We start from the raw sequence: 22,572 nt of genomic DNA, 5'->3' as shown, positions 1-22,572 counted from the left end.
TTGGTGGCAGAGGAAGGAAGTATTATTTTTGCTGTTTCATTAGGAGGCCCGAGGCGATGAGAGGTTTCTGCTGCAGGAACTCAAAGCGTCGGGAGGCAGGAGGATAGTACAGCAACGTGATTAGGATGAGAGAGGCTTTGTGCAGGGGGCCCAGGACAAGTAGAGCAGAGCCCAGACTTGTAGGTGCTACAAGGCAGGAGGCCACAGGCTGCTGGAGCATTGAGCTTCCAGCCTGAGCAGGCCCCTGGCTCCAGAGGCTGTTGGGGCAGGCCTGTGCAACGGAGGCAGGTTGGGAGTGCTAACTGGATTTTTTATTTTTATATCAAGACACTGTGTTTAAAATTTTTACAAAGGACAAACTCCATGGGTTTCCGTTAGTGTTTTAAGAACTTTTCTTAAAAAAAAAAAAAAAAAAAAAGCCAACAACAACCGAAAAAAAAAAAAAAACCAAAACACTGTTGTTTTGAAAGAGAAATGACAGACACAAAGAGACTGTAAAGAAAATGGGGCAAATTTCTGATATCATGTCCCCAAGGGCAGAGGCAGAACCCAGATTATATACCCAGGGGCCCAATAAGGTCAGGGCCTCCACAGTACTTAGTTCATCAAACCTAGGCTTCTCCAGGCAGGCTGCTGCTGCTGGCCTTTGCAGAAGCAGGTCACCCTGTAGGCTCTGTAGTCCTCTCTGGGAGGCCCAGAGCCAGTTGGTGCTCTGTCCTTGCTGGCCCTCAAGCCCCATCCATTGCTAGCCTCTTCCTCCTCTTACCCCATAGTCTTGTGCCCATCTGTCACTGTCTTGGAAGGTCCTTCTCCTTGGTCTGATTGTATGAACATTGGGAGTCCCAGAGCCAGAGCGTCCTGATCTTGGAGCCCTCCCTTCCAGAGCTGCTTAGCACTCAATGGGTTGGAAAAGCATTGGTTCCAATTTAAAAATGAAAAAAATCAACAAAAACAAGACCCAGAGAAAAGACCAAGTCTGGGGGAGGAAGAGCTATCCTGCTCTTTAAAGCTCCCGAGTCTGCAGTTGGTAGAGGTGCAGTTCCGAGAAGGCAAGCACCAAGGGGGTGTCCGGCTGTGGCTTCCAGGGCCCCAGGAGTGTCTGTGGTCGGGCTCAAGGAGCTGGTTCCAGCTGCTGTTCCATGGGCCCTTGGTACCAAGGACTCGTATGTGTCCCCATTTGAAGGGCCTATTCAGGTTCACGTCTGGATTTGTGTTTTTGTACATGCGGGTGCATGTCCACATCTGTCTGTGTTTATGCAGATGGGTCTGCTGTAGGGTGTGGGTGCGTGCGTGTACATATATGTGTATGTGTGTGCATGTGTGTTTGTGGATCTGGGAGGGAGGGAGCTGGGAGATGGGCTGTGCTCCGGGATAGAGCTATACACGGGTAGTGGAGTGTGAGTGGGGCAGCCCAGTACTGTTGAACCCTGCGGCAAAGGTGTTATAGGGGTGCAAGGTCTGCAACCCAACCAGGGAATTAGGAATCATAGTGATGGTGTTGGGAGTCATGAGTGGGATGTCATCAGGGGAGCGCCGCAGGGTCAGGGTATAGTCGGGCAGTGCTGTGAGGCGAAGTGTGTCATGTGGGGGACCGGCCTCACATTCATGGTGAGTGGGACCCAACTGTAATGCTGCCAGCTCCTCCTCCGGAGCAGTTCCCAATTCAGGGGCACCAGTTCCCCTTTGGGGGCTAGGCTGCCTCAGGGGCTCCTGGCGCCGTTTGTCCTTACGGTAATAGAGGGCAGCAAAGGCCAACACATTGAGAAACAGGAGGGAGGCCCCCACAGCGATAGTGACACTTAATTCAGTGGAGTAGTCTCGAGGGTTCTCAACCAGGAGTGGCCCCGCATCCTGGTCCCCATTCCAGGACCCAGGGGCATTCTCATTGCTGTAGGCAGGTGAAATCGCCGGCCGCTTGGTGCTCCAGGTCTTGCCGTTGGGCCTACGGGTGATGTGGGAGCTGTGGGTGGTGTCCGGGGGCGGCACTTTGGTGGTCGTGGATGTATAGTGGAACATGTCATGCAGGTTGTACAGGTGGGGCACCAGGTGTTTCCAAAAGGCTACCTTTGTGGCCCGGTAATGATCACGAACCCTTGGTTTCAGCCCGATGTGAAGGTAGAGCTGGTCTCGGGGATTGTATTTGGACCAGGCCACTTCCTCAAAGCGGTTGGCCTTGGTGTGAATGAACTTGGTATCCTGGGGTACCGGCTTGTTGGGATCCCTGAAACACCACATTGAAATCTGGGGTCACCATGCTACCTAGAGAAAGAAAAGGCCCAGCCTCCTTCTCACTCCCACCAGTCTAAAATCTCCCATGACATACATGTTTTTCAGGGTCCTGTCACCTCCCCCACCCCTTTCTTCCCCAGAGCTGAACTCCTAGTTCCTGTGGCAGGCAGCATGAAAATGTCTCATTCTTCCCTGAGCTCATCTGCCGCCGCCATCAGGCTCCGCAGATGCTCTGTCTCCTCACACGCCATGAGGACCAAGCAATCCTTTGAGTTGCCCAGTTTTATCGAGAGCCCTTGGAAGACTTTCCAAATGCACATTCCTCCCCCTGCATGCTACCTTTGACCAGCTAACTAACCCTGAATCCCACAGTTCTTCCGGTAACACCTCCCTGCTCAGTCCTGATGCTAACAGAGTTCTGAACTCTAACAGAATGAGTTTGGGTGGCTCTGGTTACCAGGGCCTGGGGTGTGCTAAGCAAGAGCTCTACTACCTCCTTCAATAAAAAACAAAAAATCGAAGCAAGGAGAGGGGAGAAGCACAGAATCATGACAAGAAGAAGACTTAAAGGGTTAAACAAGCAAGCTTTAGGGAAATGCAGAGAGAGGAAGCTAATGGAAGAAGTTAGATAGAAAAGCAAAGGGGAGGGCATGCTGGGGTACCAGAGAAGAGGACACCCATTTTCTCCTTACCCGGTCTTGGCAAAGTTGGTCCAATAGGTCATGACGACAGCACTGAGCATAACATCATTCTTGGAGAAGTTGCAGGGGAAAAGGTCAGTGGGACCTACCATAGGGACACCAAAAACATAGGGCACTTCATCCCCGTGTGCTGCATCTGACCATGCGGGCTTCATGAGGCTCTGGCAGTGATGGTAGAAGGCGTAGAAGTAGGTAGGTGAGCCATAGCGGGCGTGCAGATCGGCTGTCACCACTGAAGGCTCCACCCACTGGTGGTCAGTGAAGAGTGCCACCAGTGTTTTACGGCGGGTCTCAGGGTTGTCTCGGTCTGCCCAGTCCGTATACATGAACTTGATAGTCTCCCGCAGGGTGTCCTTACCCTCAGGATAGCCATACAGATTGTCCACAAAATTGGAGACAGAGTAGTCAAAGTCAGTGCCCGAGACACCATCCTCGGGGTCCACCACCCCTTCCACAAACTTGAGACCCTCACCCTGGTTGACGCCTAGCATGATATCATAGTTGAGGAACTCTCCCTGCTCCATAAGGATCTCAGGGTCATCAGGAATGACATCACCATCAATCACAGGGCCAAAAGCCACATGGTAGCGGGCTGGCTGAATGTCCTGTTCTACCAGCTCCTTGGCACTCTTTTGTCGAAGACAATCCACCATATCCACAGTGTCCAGGACGTTACAGCCCACTTTGTCTGCCAGCAAGCTGGTATACTTCACTGGTTGGTAGTTCACAGCCCAGCTAGATAGAGCAGAGCCACTTTGGATGATGGCCCTCTGGAAAAGCCCTACAGAATATAGGTGGAAGGGGGTCAGAGCTGTCATTGTCACATATGACCATAAAACATTTGATCTTTTGTCACTGAGGCTACCCTGTGCTGTGAATTGACTATGAAGGAAGAACTAGTCTTTTATCAGGAGATATCAGGGCAGGATGTGGGGAGGGGAGGGAGGTTGCTGAGCCCCTTTTTTGATTGTTTCCCCGTCAAGTCCCCCCACACACACACACACACATACACACTGCTTCCCATTCCTGGTACAGGGGTTGGTAATTTGGGGGTTAAGGGAAATGCCAGGGAGAATTAACCCCTTGGGCCCCAGACATGGGCCTCCTTATGTTCCCTCCTCTCTTTATCACTCCTTGTCTCTCCCTCTTGCTTCCTGCCCAGCTGGGCCCAGTTCTGTGCCAACGCACCACCAGGGAGCTGGCGCTCACACCACAAAGGGGTCTTTTTCATGAGAGATGAGAAATGCAGGGAGGAGAGAGCCCCACATTCTGGGAGTTTAGGGAGGAATCCCAAGAGCAAAGGCCCTGGGGTATGAGAGTCTCCTGGCATGTGCCTTGGCAGTGTGGACTCTGCCCAGATCCCCTTTTGCCAAAGATATGGACATATCACATTCAGATTCCCAGAGCTAGAGGGACCTCATTCCTTACTATCAAAAGGAGAGTCTTTTACCTCTCTAGAGGAAGAACTATCTCTCCCTGGCCCCAAGGGAGTATTTGGCTCTCAGGTACACGGAGCCAACGGGAAGATGTTTTGCATGATCAGAGAGGGGGAAGAGAAGTACAGATTATTGCTTAAGAGAGAGCCAACCTTCCGCAGTACATTTAGACACATTTATTAGTATTGGGGATGGAATGGGGAGCATGCTGCAGGGCAGGTGAGGCCTTTGTCACTGAGCCACACCTCTACCCAGGTCTCCAGAGTTATAGTCCCCCTTATGATGCTCAGCACAGTGCCATTCCAGGAAGGCCTTATCCCAGTAAAGAGTCCCAGTCTGAAGAGGTGCCAGGCCTCTTGACAGACACAGGCATCCATAAAGCCTGTCACTTTACCCTCCTCTAGAAGAAAAAAATAAAGGGGGATTCTTGTTCCTTCTACTGTCACCTAGAAACAAATACTCTTTCTAGTGATGCTAGAGATGAAACTCAGGCCACTGTCCCTTCATCCATCCATCCATCTACTCACTCACTCCTATTCTCTCTCTCTCTCTCTCTCTCTCTCTCTCTCTCTCTCTCTCTCTCTCAATTCATGTGTGTGTGTGTGTGTGCACGCGCGCGCATGCACACGTGCCTTCTTTTTTTGAGACAGAGTTTGGCTGGTAGCCCTCACTGGCCTCAAACTTGTGGCAGGACTCCTGCTTCAGCCTTCTCAGCACTGGGACCGCAGGTGTGCACCACCACGCCCAGCTTCCCAGTTCCTCTCTCCACAGAATCGAGCTACACCTTAGTCTTCTGTCAGTGTCGTTTTATGAGGGGCTCAGGGACAGAGCTTCTGGGGCAGTGAAGATGGTTCCTCACTTTCAGACACAAGCCTTCTTCAAAAGATGGCAAGGATTCTTATGAGAGTCAATCTCAATGATAAAAATGCATTCTTGCTCACATCCTTCCTCACTTTAGAGAAGGGCACTTATTTCAAGGACATTTTTTTCCATAGGAAGCTCAGCTTTGCCTCTCAGAAATATTTCTATAGTCTAGATGGAGAAGGAATACTCCCTTGCCTATGCAAGCCCTTCAGAAACTCACTAGCAGAGAGACCCACACCAAAAACACGGTAAAAATGAGTGTCCTTTCAGCAAGGTGGATATCCCTGGAAGGAGTCTGTGGTCCAACAACAGTCTGCCTCCCTCAGACTCAATCTAGATTATCTTATTTTGGATTCACTTCTCACTCTGGACCAATTCTCCTCTTGTAGAGACATGTCCCCTGAGCCCTCAGAAAGGTGGACAATGAATGCTTCTTACACCTAGAAACCAGTTTCCACCTAAGATTCTGACTCTGAAGTACCATGTCCTTCCCATACTCAGAGATTTCCTCCCCTACAAGGAACTATTGTCCCTTCAGAGAGAGGCATTCTATTCCCACTCTCCCAAATAAGACTCCCATGTGAAACGAGGACCTTCGTTCTCAGGGTGTGAATGGGGATTCTTTCACATGAGGAGAAGGACTTTTTCCTGTGCAGAAACATTTCCTCCCCTCCCCCAACAAGGGACATGGACCTGATGGGAGGGCTGTTTTCCCTGGGTACGACTGGGGTATGGAGCCTGACATTCTGGAGCCTGGGGTACCTGATGCTCAATGTGTACCAGCATTAAGCTGTTCTATGTTGGAGGGCGGTGGTGGTGCACAACTTTGATCCCAGCACTAGGGAAACAGAGACAAAGGCAGAGGCAGAGGCAGGTAGGTCTCTGAGTTCAAGGCCAACCTGGTTTATAGAGGGAGTTCCAGGACAGCCAGGGCTACATGGAGAAACCCTGTCTCCAAAAAAGAGAAAAGAAAAAAAAAAAGAAAGAAAGAAAGAGAGAAAGAAAGAAAGGAAGAAAGAAAGAAAGAAAGAAAGAAAGAAAGAAAGAAAGAAAGAAAAAGCTATTCTCTGTTGATGCTCAAGAGTTACTCACCCTCAGAATGATGAGACAGTGTAAGGAGACTGACACAGGATGCACCGATGCCAGAGCCAAAGACAGTAATTCTACGGGGATCTCCTCCAAAGAAGGCAATATTCTCACTCACCCAGCGAAGGGCCTGGATTTGATCAAGGAGCCCATAGTTGCCCTTGGCAGCCTGATCTCCAGTGCTCAGGAAACCTAGATTCAACAAAAAAGAGCATGAAAATAATGAAGGTGGAGGGGATGCAGGATTTGGGTTATGATGGCACAAATGAATTTAGGGAGGCGTCACAAAGAGGATAAGCACGCAGCCATGTAGTGTTTCCCATCTCACGAATGCTAACATAAATCATTGCTTCTTTTTGCAAGGCCCAGCATCACTGATATAGGCAGGGAAAAACCCCTGCTTCCTGCCCATGATTTACTTTGGAAGGAGGGACAGATGATTTAATGTGGCTGTTTCCTCTAGGCAGAAGAGTTAAACTGCAGAGCTTACAAATGGCCAGAACCCAGCATTCTCTGCCCTGATATAGTATCTGGGGATATGATCCTAACATCAGCCAAGATACAATAGGGAGAAAGCAAGGACCCTGGAGCCAAACAGCCCTTGGTTAAATCCAGGATGAATACATCTTAGGCATGTGGCCTTCAGCAAGTTATTTAAAATCTCTGGGCCGTAGTTTCCTCTTCTGTAAAATGGGGATAAAAATACCTCAAAGGGTTGTAACAAGGATAAACTGAGCCTAAGCCAAGCACGTGGTAGATCTACAGTTACATTTTCCCCTTCGTTCTCTCTCTGAAGTGAAGAGCCCACAGGCAGCCGTCCCTAAGCTCGCCTTGCCCTTCCTGTGTAAATCTGCCCAGCTCCACTTCTGTCCAGGGCTTTGGTATGGCCCTCTTCTTATCACTCTCAGGGCAGGGCCTCGGTTCCCTTCCTCCAACACCTAAGCAATTAAAAACTCTAGGGGATGCTGCCCAGCAATCTGTGTTGTTAACAAGCTCTCCAGGTGATGCTGATGCCTGCTAAAGTTGAGAAGCCACTGGGTCAGATCATCTTTTTCATCTGATGGAGAAATGAGGAAGTCAGTGCACTGCGTTACCACAGAAACAGGTCTTCCCGCCCACCCACTGGGATTTGCTGCTGAGGAGACTACATGTCACCATGGAGACTACCTTCCCACCCACCTGCTGGGATTTGCTGCCGTGGAGACTTGTTACCATGGAGACTACCTTCCCGCCCACCTGCTGGCTATCCCACAGAGATGTCCTATATCCCCCCTCCTACCCCGTGCTTCCATTTTAGACTGATCCTGCTGCCTCATTTCCTCTATCTCTTCCTTGATCCCTGGGTTCCTTGGAAGGCTCTATCTATCTTCTCCTGCCCTAGGCTTTTTGGAAGGGTCCTTTCCAGGTGGGTGTAATTGCTGTGCTCCTACACAGTGGAAACCCAAACTTGGCTCAGAGTTCTTTGACTCCACAGTTAAAAAGCCTGTTCACAGCACCTGGAATCAGCTTGGTTCAGGGCCATGTTGGAGGAGCCCATAGCTCGCAGAGAGCTGGCTGGCAGACCTGGCAGTCCTGGCAGTCTGCAGGCAGAAGCTTAATTCAAATAGAGCCAAGCAGACAGAAAACCACATCACTATCTTTCTCAGGTCTTTCTGTATGTAGCTTCTGCAAAAGAATTTGTCTTACCACTTCCAAGTGTGTTATTAATTTCCTTTGGTCAAATTAAGTAAGTAGTAAGTATGTAAGTATTCCTCCCAGAACTTTAGCACAAGTCTTCCCTAACCCTGAGTTCCAGATGAGGAGAGGAGAGGGGATTAGCGTAAGCCTGAGCAACAATGAGTGGAAGAACTCTAGTTCCTTCAGATGCAGGAGGAAGCAGTCTGTGGGTCCTATTCAGAAATGCAAGTGACTCCTGTAAGTCTTAAAGCCTAACTGGGGGTGATGGTAAAGAGGAGGAGAAGAAGGAGGAAGGACAGAGGAAGGGAGAAAGGGAGGGAGGGAGGGAGAGAGAATCTGCTATCCTAGCCAGCAATTGGATGTAGAGTAGATCTCTCCAACATGAGTTCTCCTAAATTAGGACAGAGCCTGAAAAGACTGAGGAGAGGGTTTGGCTATACCTCTGCTCCCCTGGACCTCATGAGCTTCCAGGTAAGGAACAGTGAAGTATGTGGCTGGGGCCATGCATTGATCCTCACTACACAAAGAGTCCTGCTTTAAATGCTATAGCCAACAGACTCAGAAGGTGGTAGGGGTAAGCATGACAGACTAGGAGTGCACAAAGTCTTGCAGCCTAAGAGAGAAGCCACTCATTGATAGCTTCATAGGTTCATGGCCATCCACAGAAACTACATGAGAATGAAGACTCAAATATCCGACTCCACAAGTTGTCAAAATAAATCTGAGTCAGCCTTCTTGAACCCAAGTTTCTACCCAAGCAGTACACACAAGCTGCTTGTCAACAGAAGATAGAGGAATCTGGCAGATTGTATCAAAACTAGGTATTTGTGTCACTCCAGGAGTGTCACTCACCATGTTTTCAGCTTGTCTGAAACATACCTGAGCAATGATGTGGAATTAAGTGAATTCTGGAACCCAGAATAGAACTTGGCAAGCTATTACTTTCTCAGTGCATCCATTACCTCTAGGTCTAGCCACATCCAATATACTGCTAGATTCCTTTTGTGTTGTTTGGCCCTCAAATCAGTGGGAGTGTCTCAAATAATAGCTACACCCTCTGCCTTGGCAGGTCATGGGCGGGAGGAGACCTCCATGAATTAGCTAGTGACATTCCCAAGACCCCTAGAGAAGCTTACATGGATGGACTGCAGTCAGGGTCAGGAGGTGATGCTAGGAAGAAAGACAAGCAAATGTGTACAACTGGAGTCCAATATATATATACACACATATATATGTATATACATATACTTTGGAAATCAAAACAGAGCTACACTGCAAACTCCCCAAACATCAGGGACAAACTCATGTACTACATCTAGTGCCAAGAGACAAAAACATCTTGTATGTACTCAGAATGCAATCAGTGGCTTATTGATTACATTTGTGTTCCAGAATAGGAACTAAAGAGTACGTAGGAAGTGTTCAGGAACTTCTGACCAAATCTCAGTTTATACCTCTTTTGGATTATGGAGTAATGTTAATTGCTTAATCTCAAAGATGCATTTTTTTCTGATGATCCAAATGAAAGGAGGTTGTAAAGTCAGTGCTCTTAGCCTGAGCTTCATTTTCATGGCTGAGCTTCAGGGGAAGCTACAAAGTCCTGGTTTATTTTTTATTTTTTTTATTTTATAAACTATTTGTGTGCTGAGTGTGGTGGTGTAGGCCTATAATCCCATACTTGGATACAGAGACAGGAGAGTCTGAAGCTCAAGGCTGCCTGGGCTACACAGTTAGCCTTTGTCTTTCAAAACAGAAATTATGTGTGTGTCTGTATTGTTCTGACGAAGAATCCATAGCTGTAATCAGAATCTCAGAAGAGTGCAAGACTGCCTCAAAAAACTTAACAATTTTTCATCCAGGTGGTAGAGGCACACACCTTTTATCTCAGCACTCAGGTGGCAGAGGCAGGCAGATCTCTGAGTTCAAGGCCAACCTATTGTACAAACCGAATTCCAGCACAGCCAGGGCTATATAGAGAAACTCTGTCTCAATAAAACAAACAAAACAAACAAATAAGATTAAGGGTTTCTCCTAGAGAAGCTGAAGGGATGAGAGGTTCCCATTAAATCCAGGCCATCACTACACAGAGCACTCCCAGCCTGCTGCCTTCTATACAGCCCGCAGCTCCTGCCTGAGACCGTGGAGCCCTTGAGTCACACTGAAAGCTAGTGCTTCCTCTCTGCCTCATGTCCCATGTCCTAACCTCTTTCTCTCATCGGTAATTTTATTCTTTTCCTTACTTTTGCCTCACTCTCTTGCTCTTCCCTTCTCTCTTTTCTTCCACTCCTTACTGGTCTGATACTATTGGCTCACATCCTTGGTAGCCTCTGCACATTCAGGTATGCCTTATAAAATGGAATCTTGTAGTTATTACCCTTAAAAGCAGCTGAATCAAGTATTTTCTTCTAGTTGGAGCAAAGAAAGTAGCTAATTGCTTTGGGCCATCAATTACTGTGCATGTACGTGTGTACATCTGTGTGTGATCATCTTTGTGGCTTTGGTGCTTTTTCAGAACTGTGTGACCCTGGAGTGTGAGTTTACGGTCATCCCTGTGGTACCATGACATTCAGATCCCCACTTCTGAACAGGACATGAGAGCCTTGCCATGGTGTCTGGGGCAGTGCAGAAAGACGGAGAAGCAGGGAAGAACCATGAAATCAAAGTCCATCAGATCATGCAGAGACCAGAGAGGTGCCATGAATGTCCCACATTCGGGGTCCCAGGGCATCACCGAAGGAACACAGTGTAAAACATTTTTTGAGACAAAGTCTCACTATGTAACCCTGGCTAGACTACAACTTGCTCTGTAGATCAGGCTGACTTTGAACCCATAGAGACGTCTCCTACCTTCGCTTCTTAAGTGCTGCGATGAAAATGCATACACCACCACGCCTAGCCTCATTTTTCCAGACTGAACTCCAAATAGATGCATGTCCCATGTAGACTTAAGGGAAAGTCAAGAGGAGACTGCCACTCTGTGCATATAACCCTGCCCAGAAGCAAATGCAGCACAAGGGCCTCGGGGACTGGAATTGGCAAAGCAACATAGCCAAGAGCCAATTCAAATGAACTCCTGCCCAGCAACCCGACAAACTGCTGATTCTACATCTGGGCCCACAGATCCCCCTAGAAATCCTGAGGACACAATTTCCCCAGGAAGAAGTTGGCTTCTTCATGCCCACATTTCCAAGGATGGAGAGCCCGGATGAGCACTTAAAAGGGAGCAAGGGTCTATGTGCTGTCACCTTCTCTGGGGTATTTGTTTATCTCAAGACCTTGGGATATGTACTAGCAGGCATCACAGAAGGTATAAGATAGAGGAACAGCCCAAATCACCCAATATGATTTAGGTGGCAGAATATTCGGTAGGGAGGATACATGGTGGTGCATGGGTGAGGCTTTGGGAAAAACGTATATGCGCATGCGTAGGTACACATAATGAGTAAGAGTGAAGGGATGTATGTGTGGAAGAACAAGGAATGTGTACATGTCTATACATGAGGAAGCACACATGTGGCTAGGGTAAATAGGTGTGTGTGTGTGTATGGGCGCATTCAGATGCAGCTTGAGATACAAGGATGTGTGTGTATTTGAGAGGTAAGGGAGTAAGCACATGTGTATGTATTAGGTATGTATTGACAGAGTATATGTGAAGACTATGTACATGTGTATGCCTGTAAGCACGTGGAGGGGGTCCATTTAGTGTGCCTATGTGAGAGGATATATATGTGCAGTAAATGAAATGGTTACTATGTAAAAACGAATATTGGCTTGTTTTATGTAAAGTAGGAGAGGGATAAATGTATATATATGTGAAGTACATCATGTGTGAATTGAATGCACAGTGGGACATGTGAGACGGGGTGTGTGTGTGTAGGGGTGGTGGAAGGCATGTGCACAGAAGAGTCTAGGTATTTGTGTAAGTTGTCAATATAGGGGTAGCAGAAACGGACTCTGGGAGTGTATGGTATATATATAGTGTGGCTGTGGGTAAAAGATGTGGAGCAGAGTATATAAAAACATGTGTGTATATATGGAAGGTGAGAGAGATCTGTGTGGGGTATGGATGTGGTGCATACACTGTGTGGGTATGTGGCTATGTGTGTGAGTGAGACCGTATGTGTCTCACTCTGTGAGGGCGTATGCAGGAGCAGACGAGAGCTGTGTGCACATGTGCCGTGGGGAGTGAGAAGTATTTGTATGTGTGGGAGTGGGTGGATGGATGTGATGTGTGGGTGTAGAAGTGTCTGTGGATACACAGTGGATTAGAAGGAATATCTGTAAATGCATGGGTATTTAGGGCTGTGGGGCTGGGTGAGCAGTGCTAAAGATAAGACACTAAAAAATTGACAGGACCTATAAAACTCAGCCAAGCAAAATCTGCTAACAGAAGTCTGGCTGAGACTTAAGAATTGTGAAGTTTAAGCTATACATGGTAGTGGCCCAGGCCTATAATCTCAGCACTCAGGGAGGTAGAAGTAGGAAGACCAGGAGTTCAAGTCCAACCTAGGTTACCCCATCTAATCCCTCCTTTAAAAAGAAGTATACATTTTGAACTGAATTTCCACTGGCATCTAAATCTTCTGAAAAAGTGGCCTGAGAAGACAAGAAAGCCGTTGGTATTTGAATAAGGGTGAAGGACTAAAATCCTGACTATAGTTATTAACACCAGCGAGAGATCTAGGACTACCTAAATTGACTTCCCTGGGATTCCTTCCTCCCCCTTTCAAAGAACCATACCTAGCACCCCGACCCGATAGTTGAGGGTGATGACGATGACGTTGCCGTAACTTGCAAGAACACTGCCATCAATCATGTTGCCTGTTCCTTCCATGTAAGAGCCTCCGTGGATGTAGACCATGACAGGTTTAGCACCACTGTCTCGGATGTCTGTAAGGAAAAGGGGTGAGACACAGGCTAGGTAGGATGCCCTTCCTTCCCTACCCCCGCCAGCCCTGGGGGGGGGTGCGGGCAGCAAAGCTATTCCAGGTGCCAGGACACCACCACCACCCCTGAGGGCAGGACTCGTGGGGCTGCTAGGCCCGGAGTTGAAGTACTGGCCAGAGAGAGCGGAACTTGTAGAATATCTTTTAAGGATTTGGGTTTCGAGCGCCTCCCAACTGAAGATGGCCATGTGGGCATAATTCATCTGGGCCTGGGTGACCATGGCTAGCTTCTGGGGATGAGAGAAGAAATAGTGAGGGCTTAGTGATCCCTTAGCAGCATCAGGTGAGTTCCTGCCCTGTGCATCCAGGAGTCCTGGGACCTGACATGGCTTTAGAAAGCAGGAGCTAGGGAGCCCTGAAACCCCCAGGACTAGACCAGTTACATGGAAACGGCCATTGGCAGCAGCTGGATCCCCCACCCACCCCCCAGTGCAGACAGAGACAAGAAGGATGGGGAGAAGGGGTGGCACAGGGAGAGAACAGGAAGGTGGAGGGATGAGGGTAGTGAATGGTAGAGATGGGGTGGGGGAACCTTAGAGACATGGTTTCTTAACTTCATGCCCACATCCCCCATTCTTCCTGGGCAAACTTAGCTGGAAACACTGGGGTGGAGCAGAACTTGGCATGAGAAGGCCTGCCCAGCCAGAGTTAAGATGTAGGAGAAGTCTCCACCAGGCCAGTGCCCAGGGCTCATCAGGGGGCTGCTCCCAAGCCCAGCCAGCATGGTGTGGGGCTGAAGCAGTCAAGAGAAGGCTCCAGGCCTGAACTTGACTTGCCTATCATTTGTCAGTCTGTGAGCTGACCCACTCTCTCTGCCACACTGACACAGTCCTACCAAGTCACCAGTGGATCCCCTAAACTGCCTGGCCCCTCCAGGGTCTCCAAAGGGGCAGGCCCAGAGCATGGGTGGAGAAGGGAATGCTGTCTGTTGTTGCATAAACAATCTTGTTACCCCAAGGAGGAAGGACGGTCCCCTCACCACCAGAGACTCTTAGACCATCTATTGCATGGCTGTGCTATCTGGGCCTGGCTTGTTAGGCCACAGTTTTTTTGTTCCAACCTAGTGCAACCTCTAGACCTAGTGCATCTTTCTTTGGTGGAGGACATTGGGGAAGTGCTGTCTTTGATTGTCACTGTTTTGCTCCTTGGTGTGCCCTAGCAGGGTCACTCTCCCAGGAGAAACCGAGGCACCCCTCACCATCCGGTTTTCTTTGTGCCTATCCCCACCCTCCCTGGCCCTACTTGTTCTTCACCATTTCTGCTGCCACATATGGGCAGGTACCCATGAGTCATAGAAGATGGGAGGGGGTCAGGGGCCAGGGCCAGGAAGACACCCTCCCTATAGCTCTACTTGTGGTTGGTCCCCTGCTCCTGCCAGCCGTGTCCATTACCCCAGAAGTCCCAGTGGCCAATGAGGCCAAAGACGGAGGAACAGCCCAACGGCTTTGTACAGGAACAGAAACACACCAACGGACGGACAGACAGACAGACGGGGCTTCTCCCCATTGAGAAGGGGAGGGGCTCTGTGCCATGCACCAGCCGCCGCGCCCTGCAGCCCCCAAATACCTTCATCTTCATCCCCGTCATTATCCGCTAAGTCCTCGCCCTGTTTCTTAGCGCCGGATCCTGGGGACCAGACACGGGGAGACACAACAGCACAGAACAGAGAACAAAACAGAGAGAGAATTCAAAAACAGCATGACTGCAGTGTGGCCCAGCAAGCCAGCTCTGGGCCTGGGCCCAGGACAGGCAGGAGGGATGGCAAGAACTGAGGGAATGGGTGGGCTGAGGCCCAGACCTTCATCAGGATGATGGTGTTGCAGGTCTCTGCTGTGCTGACCTCCCTGCACCTCCCTGCCCCGCCTCCCTGTACCCAACCAAGTTCATTCGCAGTTAGGAAGGAGGTAGCAGCAAGTTGGCTAGGGTACAGAGGCAAAGGCCCACTTGTGGAAACTTCATTCTGGATGGAAGGGCTGCATGTCTAGACACAGGCAGGCTGAGCTGGAGAGCAGGGACAGGTACTGAAGGTAGGAGGTGACATTGCCAGCATCTGTGTGAACATCTATGTGATATACTCAGGGTAGAGGTGTTTACCGGGAACCCCCAAGTCTGAGCTCCCAGGGCCCAGTGGGCAGATTTGAACTGGGCCTCAGCTGACCCTGATTCCCACAGGAGAAGATGGGAGATGAAAATTTCCCTCTGGCTTTGTTCACTGGGGCCCTCTGCTCTTGTGAATGGCAAATGGGGCTCCTGCCCACAGGAACCAGCTTTAAGAGCAGCAAGTGTTGCTCTAGGAGAGAGCCAGAGGGGGAGGGAGGGAGGGAAGCAAGGCGAAAGGAATAGAGAGAGAGGGAGAGGAACAGAGAGAGGGAGTGGGAGAGAGGAGAGAGAGGAGAGAGGGAAAGGGAGAGAGAGAGGGAAAGAGAGAGAGAGAGAGAAATGGTTCCTACCATATACTGAGTACTGAACATCTACCACATGTCAGACATTCTACTCTTGCTGCTGTTTGACTCCTACATCCCAATGAGGTAGGCACTATCCTTATTCCTCTTTCACTGATGGGGAAACTGAGGTTCAGAGAGGTAAAGTGACTTGCTCAAGATCACACAGCTAGAAAGTGCTAGTGGTGTGAAGCAAACCCAGGTCTGCTGGACTCCGAAGCCCTTATGGTCTTTCCACTGCATCATGCCACCTTTCAGGGGCAAGGGAAAGGGAAGGAGGAAATAGATGAGAGAAGAGGCAGAACACGAAAGGAAAGGAGAGCAGAGAGACTAGAGGAAGAAGAAAGGCATTTAGAAGCCGGGGCAGGGGTAGCTTAGACTGGCACCACTTCTCCCTGTTATGAAGAGACTAGAAGGACATCTTGGAATGGCTATAAAAAGATGTGATCTACTGCCTGCTGGTCGGCATGTCAAGGCAGAAATAATTCGGCTGACTCCCCACACCTTACCCTTTTGCATCCATGATCACAGAGATACCTTCAACCTGGAGCAAGCAAATAGCTCTCTTTCTCCGTTGGTCTGCACTCTGGTGCCTGAATATCCCTAGAGTTATTAATCGAACCAGAACTATTGTCATACTACAAGAGAGCAGAGCCCCAGCTCTACTAGAAACAGCCTCTGGCTTCCTAAACTTCCAGTGGCACCTACTGTCTTAACACATTAGCTCAACACCTGCCCGTCTTGCTCTTAGAATCTCAATGAGACATAGCCACACAGTGGATCAGCCACCAAACAGCATCGCTCATTCCTAGACATCACTTCCTTTCAAGTCCACGGAGGCAGGAGCTGGAGGAGGTCCTTCCCAGGACACCCTTCACTTCTGGTGGCTCCTTCTGTGAGGGGCTGAGTGGTACTTGGTTGGTACATGATCCTAGCCTTGTCCTAGTCCCTTGAGCTTGTCCCCAATGATCAATTCCTTGCTGCCATGGGCTTTACTAGGCACTATCCGAACACATGGGGGCACCGGAGGATCCCGCATAGGCCACCCCATCTGCCCTGTGCACTACACACACACACACACACACACACACACACACACACACACACACACACACACACACACACACAGTGTGCCCAAGAGGCAAGATTAGTAAGTTTTTCAAATGGCTAAGAGGCCCATGATAGGGAACCAATTTGAACAGTTAAACAATCAAATGCCCTCCCCTATCCTGTGTAAAGCCCACTTCCCAGACTGGCCTATGGAGTCAAGGAATCCAGCAGTTTTAATGCCAGGCTAGGAGCTTCTTCAGGACAAAGATTAGATTCCCTTCACAGCCCAACAGCACCTTGCCCATCATTCACAATTACAATTGGCAAAATATTCATACTGCATGACAGCTTCTAGTCAGCACTCTGGCCAAAATCTCAGCATGGGTTTGGCCGGCCCTTGGCTCTTCCTGGAGCCCTGATAGAGCTTTCTTCCTAAGCAGTGGTTAATAGTAATCTCTTCCTCACCCCACTGGTACCCCACTACATAACTTTTAGCAGGAACATTCAAACCCTTTCCCTGAATACACGTATAGGTTAATGGAAGGTTATGGCTAGAATGGTCTTTCTGCTTTCCCACGTGGAAATGGAGGCTCTTAAAAGAAAAAGAAAAAAAAAAATAAGACTGACCTCTGAGCCTGGACGCCATAAAGAGTTCATGGCCAGCCTGAGCTGCATAGCAAGACCCTGGTTCCCAAACCAAAACACAACACAGCAAAGCAAAGGAAAATGAAACCAAATAGAAGGAATGGCAGTTGAAGAGTTGGCAGCAGAAGCCTGGGGTCACTCAGGGATTGTGCTTCCTGGACAAGTGCTGCTGCTTAAGCCGCACTCCAGAGGTCCTTCATTTGCATGAGAGCCTCTGCAGGCTTCCTACTGTGTGTGAGGGCCTGGGCTGGATGTAAGGCGAGGTAAAACATTGTTCTTAAGGGCAGCGAGTCTGACTCCGTGCTCCAGCGAGCATCAAAAGCCCTCCACTTATGGGCTTTTGAACGCGCTGATTCTTAGCAGTCCTTAGAGATTCTCATTCAGGAGGGATTGTTCCAGCCCAGGAATCCCAATGACATGGGAGAAACCCTGCCCTAGAGCATCAAAGGAAAACAAAGGCCAAGCTTGCCAAAGGCTTGTATGGGTGAGTTGTCCTTAGGCTGCTACCACAGCCAAATAGCCCAACCTAGCCACATCTGATGTTTTATGTGAGGTGGGATGGCCAGGTGGAAGTTGCCTTCATGGGCTACAGTGGAAAGAACATTCCCTGAGGGTCAAGAGCCCCAGGTTTTGGCCCCAGCTCTGTCCCCAGGCAACAGGGCCTTGTCTAGCAAGTCACTCCCCTGGGCTCTGTTCCTCATCTGTAAAATCGGAATAGCGCTTCCTGCCTTGCTTGCTTCCCGAGATGTGGAGAGGCATTTATGAGGTAAATATGAGGGCCCTTGCAGAAAACATAAAATGGTGTGCAAACAGGAAACATTACTATACAGGATAAAGAAAGTCCTTTCAGCAGGAGGGTGAATTTAAAATTGGTTTTCTTTAGAGTCTACAGTTTCCAGAGATTTCCAGTTTCTGCCTCAGGAGTAGCCCGAGTCTTTCAGCTTTGCTCTGGCCAGAGGTGGTGAGGGAGGGGCAGGGTGTGTTGCAGAAGAGCAAATAAATGTGTGTACCACGTTTCTTTTAAGCTTCATTGGGGGAGAGTTGATCATAGGCTTTTAACCCAGGACAGGAGGGATGGTCTTATATTTGCACTTGCTGCAGGAAAAGGTGGAGCCTTTGGCTCCAGCTTGACTGCCTGTTTTCTCCTGAGATGTTACCATAAGAGCCACTGGCTCTATCTTTGGTACACTCCTTAGGGGAGCTGGGAAGACTGGTATCAATGGGCTTTCTGCTTCTGCTCTGAACCTGCCTTCGGCCCCTGGAGCCTCTCTACAATGCAGCTAGAGCTCTTAGAGGAGGTGGGACCTTAAGCCTGCTAACTGCCCTCTCAACCTGGGCTACTTGAAGGAAGACTGGGTCCTCAGGGGCAGGGACACGTGGGCAGGCAGCCCTCCCTCTCTCTCTCTCTCCCTCCCCGCCGGCTCGCTACCTACCTCCTTTCCTACAAATTTTCTTGTTGGGCTTTCGGGCGCATTCCTTGGAAATCCGCTTTACTGTAAAATGAATAAAAAACTAAAAAATAACAGGAGGCCTCTGCCCAGGGGCATGCATCCCCCCCCACCCAGGCCCCAAGAGCTGAGCTGCTCTGCAGCGGCACATGGCAGAGAGCCTGTCCCACCATCTCCTTTTTTTTTTCTGTCACTTACCTTAATGTGACCCCCGCGGGAGGAGGCATCAGCTAGTGGAAGAGGAGGCACCTAAGCATCGCCAACCAGGCTTGCCCCCCACCCCCCACGCACACCCAGCTCCCTCAGCCACACACACCTACCACCTTTCGAAGCAGGTGGAATGGCAACAGGGGAGCCTGGTGGAGCCAGCATCCTCCCGCGGGCAGCTGCCAGCAGTCACCCATACTCCCCCGGGGTACCCCCATCCAGCACTGGACCTAGACCTGTCAAAGCTCTCAGGCCTGGCCAGCCCCCTTCTGGCATCAGTGTCACTCACACATGGGAGCTCGGACAATGCTGGGAGAGGGAAGAACAGGGAGGGGAAAAGGCCAAGCGGAGTGATGGTTAGAAGCATCTTCACAGACAGACAGACGCATGCTGCAGGGCACACAACCACATGCAAGCCACAAACACAACAGGGCAGGCGGGAGGCAAGGAGGGCACAATGCCTGGCCACAGCACTCACCATCTTCCGTGGGCACATACACATTCAGATAGAGGCAATCTTCGTTGGGCTCCTGGATATAAGTGGCGACGATATCCAAGTTGGCAGTGAACCAGACTGGCAGCATGACTTCGGGCACAGCTGTGTGGATGTTCTGGGGGCACACTGGGGGAAAGTGTGTGGCGTTCCGGATGCCCGACCAGGATGGGGGTGGTTCAGGGGGCAGGAAACGTTTCTCGCCGATCGGGGGAGCTGCGTAGGGTACCCCCAGGTATTGGTCCACAGGACCCAGGATTTCACTGGGCAATGGTACTCTGGCACCCCTTAGCTTCCCAAAGTGAGTATTGACTGTGGGTGCCGGGGCCTGGGTACTGGCCCTCAGCACCAAACTGAGGAAGCCCAGGGTGAGGCACAGGCTCCGGCCAACTGTGGGCGTGGGGCTCAGGGACAGCGAGGGCTGCAGCCACATGTTCCGGGCAGGGGGACTGGCAGGAGAGGAAGACTCCGGGGTCACAGCATCAGCCCAATAGGCAGCCCCTTCATGGCCACACTGACTTGAACCTCAAAACTGAGCTCTCGAGGGACACCTACAGGTGCCCAGCAATGCAGAGAGCAGGTCTTCCGAGCACCACCACTTCGAAAGAGGGCTCCCTTAGGGCCAGACAGGCCTGTGGAAAGAGGGAAGCATGTGTCATCGAAGATGGTCTGTGTGGGCTCTAGGCTCAGTCTTTGGGATCCCAATGGGCTTTGCCTATTTCCCCACAATTAGAGGTTTCAAGTGCCCAGGGGTCCAGAGACTCACAGGTGATCCATTGCTATTTATAACTATTTTATGTGCCTGGTCACGGTGTGAAAAAAAAAATCTAAGGGGATGAACAGAGTGACAGCTGTTGCCATTGTGAATTCAGCCCCTAACTCCAATTGCAACATCCAGCCCCAGGGTCTGCTGGGGTCAGAGCATGTAGTGACATGGAACTTCCAGTATGGCTGCCAACTTCACTCCAGGACTAGAAGAAGACGTTAAGAAAAGCAAAGCAGCAGATAGAGCGTCCCACAGAGAGATGCCCTTTACCCTCAGGCAGGGCAGGGAGCACAACCGCCAAGTCCAGAGACACCCCCCCCCCCATGCCTCTCCTTGACATTTCTCCTCAGCCTTCACTGCTGCGGAGTCCTTAAACCTTTGTCATTGCTGCTGCCTAGCCCTTCATTCAAACCAAATGCCAGAAACAAAGGCAAAAATGGATCTCCTGAGCACACTAGGCGTTGTGGATGCTAGACCAGTGTGAAATAAACAACAGTGTATAGGGACATACATTCATAAAGACTCAAAGAAGGAGTAAGAGACCAAGGTAAGATCACAGACACTGCAATATTCACTGGCAGAGACATATATTCCAAACCCACAGAGATTCCCTCATTTAGTCCCACATTCCAAGACAGACCGCCTCACACAGCCAGAGCCACACACACACAGAGACCTACTGAAACAAAATCACACATACCCGCATAGGTAAATATCCAGACACAAGTGGCATAATGGTGACACATAGGTGGAGACAGAAACAGAAATAGCAACACGCTCAGACACACACAGGCCTTCTGACACAGTTACAGTCAACACATATACACGGGCACACAGACATGTGTGTCCCACATGGATACACAAACACTTAATGTGCACACATGCACACATTTGTGTGTATGCACGCACGCGTGCACACACACACACACACACAGTCACATTTAGTTTTCCCCCATTTCTCCCGCCTTCCGAGATTTCAGGCCTGTTCCTTTAAGAAGTGGCTGAAGGGGTGGGGGAGGGAGATTGGGACCGACCAGCAATCGGCAATCGGCCACCATGGGAGGGGAATGAGAATGTGTGTGTGTGTGTGTGTGTGTGTGTGAAAGAGAGACAGAGAAAGACAGAGACAGGGAGGGAGAGACAGAGAGAGACAGAGACAGAGAAGGAGGGAGAGACAAGAGACAGAGAAAGATGGGGAGGAAAGCAGGCAGGCGGGTAAAGTGACTAAAGGGATGGGGGCTTAGAGGAAATGGGGAGCAAAGTATGGGGTGGGGAGATCCCAGACACTGCCCAGAATGCACCCGGGTGGAGAGGTGGAGGGGAAGGGGAAGGGGAAAGAAGGGGTAGGAGTAGGGAGGTGGGGCAGGAGGGAGTGGGTGGGTGTGTATATGGGGGGGGGGTTAGTCCGCAGCTGAGTTCACACAATCCCCCCATTCACCGTCTCCATGGCAACTCTGGGGCACAGACCGCTCATTCACACAGCTTCCCCGCCAGCACCCCCCCATTAACCCCCTCGATGCTGCCCCCACCTCACAAATTCCATTAACCCTTTCTAGAGGCCTTCCTCTCCCGTAACCCTTCCGCGCCAAATGCCAAATTCCCCTGTTGAGTCAATTCGCTGCAGCCCCTCCCTCTGGTGAACACCTAGACAAACCAACCGACCCCCAAATGCCCTCTGTACCCTAGGACCCACTGTGAGTTAGTTCCCAAGGCCAAGATCTCCATTCTGGTCCAACTTGCAATTTGGGAGAAGACAAGGGAGGCAGCAATGCTGGGATGAGAATGGCATCTAAGGGGACTTTGGGGGCTGGAGCAGTCTTGGGCAAGGGGCATTGTGCTGGAATGGATCAGTGTTGAGAACTGCAGTATTGGGGGCTATGTGGGTTTGGAACGATATTAGAGGATGAAATTGCCTTAGAATGGGGAGGCTAGAATAAAGGCCTCCATTGGGTGGGGGGGCTGCAGAGAGTGGGGGAGGGAACCTGGCTGTAAGATGCTATGATGGAAGGGGTGTGGGGGTGCACTGCAGGAGAGAGGGTATTGGCAATGTGCAATCCTTGAATGGGGCTGGGGGCTCTGGTTAGGGGTATTTTTTGGTGAGCATGCAGGCTGGATGATAGAAATAGAGAAACCATGGGCGGAAGGATGATAGGGATGCAGGATTTAGGGAGGAGGTAGAGGAGAGAAGCAAAGTGAGGGAGGGCCGGGAGGTCAGGGGTACCTATGGAGAACACGGGGTTGAGAAGGATGGGAGCCACTGGCCGGGGAGGTGGAGGGACCCGGGATTGGGAGGGGACAGGATTGGGAAAGGTATGGGCAGCTAGAGGATGAGAGACCGAAGCAGGCGGCCTCACCTGTTCCCTAGGCGGCTGCAAACGATTGAACCAGGCCACGGACCACCCATATCGCCTCCAGGCCAAGGGCTCCGCACCCGAATCTCCGAGATCAGCTCTCCGGCAGCCTGGCTGCTGTGCCCGCGCACCAAGGGGGCGCGCTGCGCGTGCCCGGACACGGGGTGGGGGGGGCGCGGTCCCTGGCATTAACTCCTTTTGTGCCAGTGATGGCTCAAGTCCTGGGGCATGG

General features: G+C 50.4%; 1 protein-coding gene across 1 annotated transcript; it reads right to left on the bottom strand.

Moving 5' to 3' along the window:
- Positions 1-289: 289 nt before the first annotated feature.
- On the bottom strand, positions 290-22,461 carry Nlgn3 (neuroligin 3). Its single transcript, NM_172932.4, has 7 exons — positions 22,344-22,461; positions 19,209-19,855; positions 14,506-14,565; positions 12,734-12,883; positions 6,323-6,508; positions 2,922-3,711; positions 290-2,221 (listed from the first exon to the last, which is right to left on the bottom strand). Exons 2-7 carry the CDS (start codon positions 19,654-19,656, stop codon positions 1,378-1,380), a joined length of 2,478 nt encoding a protein of 825 aa, NP_766520.2. The 5' UTR covers positions 19,657-19,855; positions 22,344-22,461; the 3' UTR covers positions 290-1,377.
- Between the last annotated feature and the right edge of the window lie 111 nt (positions 22,462-22,572).

This window comes from Mus musculus, chromosome X (assembly GCF_000001635.26).
Source record: "Mus musculus strain C57BL/6J chromosome X, GRCm38.p6 C57BL/6J".
In the NCBI taxonomy this organism is placed as follows: Eukaryota; Metazoa; Chordata; class Mammalia; order Rodentia; family Muridae; genus Mus; species Mus musculus.
The sequence above is the reverse complement of the archived record's forward strand: the minus strand, read 5'-3'. Positions and strand labels throughout refer to the sequence as shown.

Coding starts and splice junctions, on each gene's coding strand:
- Nlgn3 (NM_172932.4), bottom strand. CDS start 19,656: ATGTGGCTGCAGCCCTCGCTGTCCCTGAGCCCCACGCCCACAGTTGGC. Junction 6,509..12,733: donor CTATCGGGTCGGGGTGCTAG/GTATGGTTCTTT, acceptor TGTTGAATCTAG/GTTTCCTGAGCACTGGAGAT. Junction 2,222..2,921: donor ACCAACTTTGCCAAGACCGG/GTAAGGAGAAAA, acceptor GTGGTGTTTCAG/GGATCCCAACAAGCCGGTAC.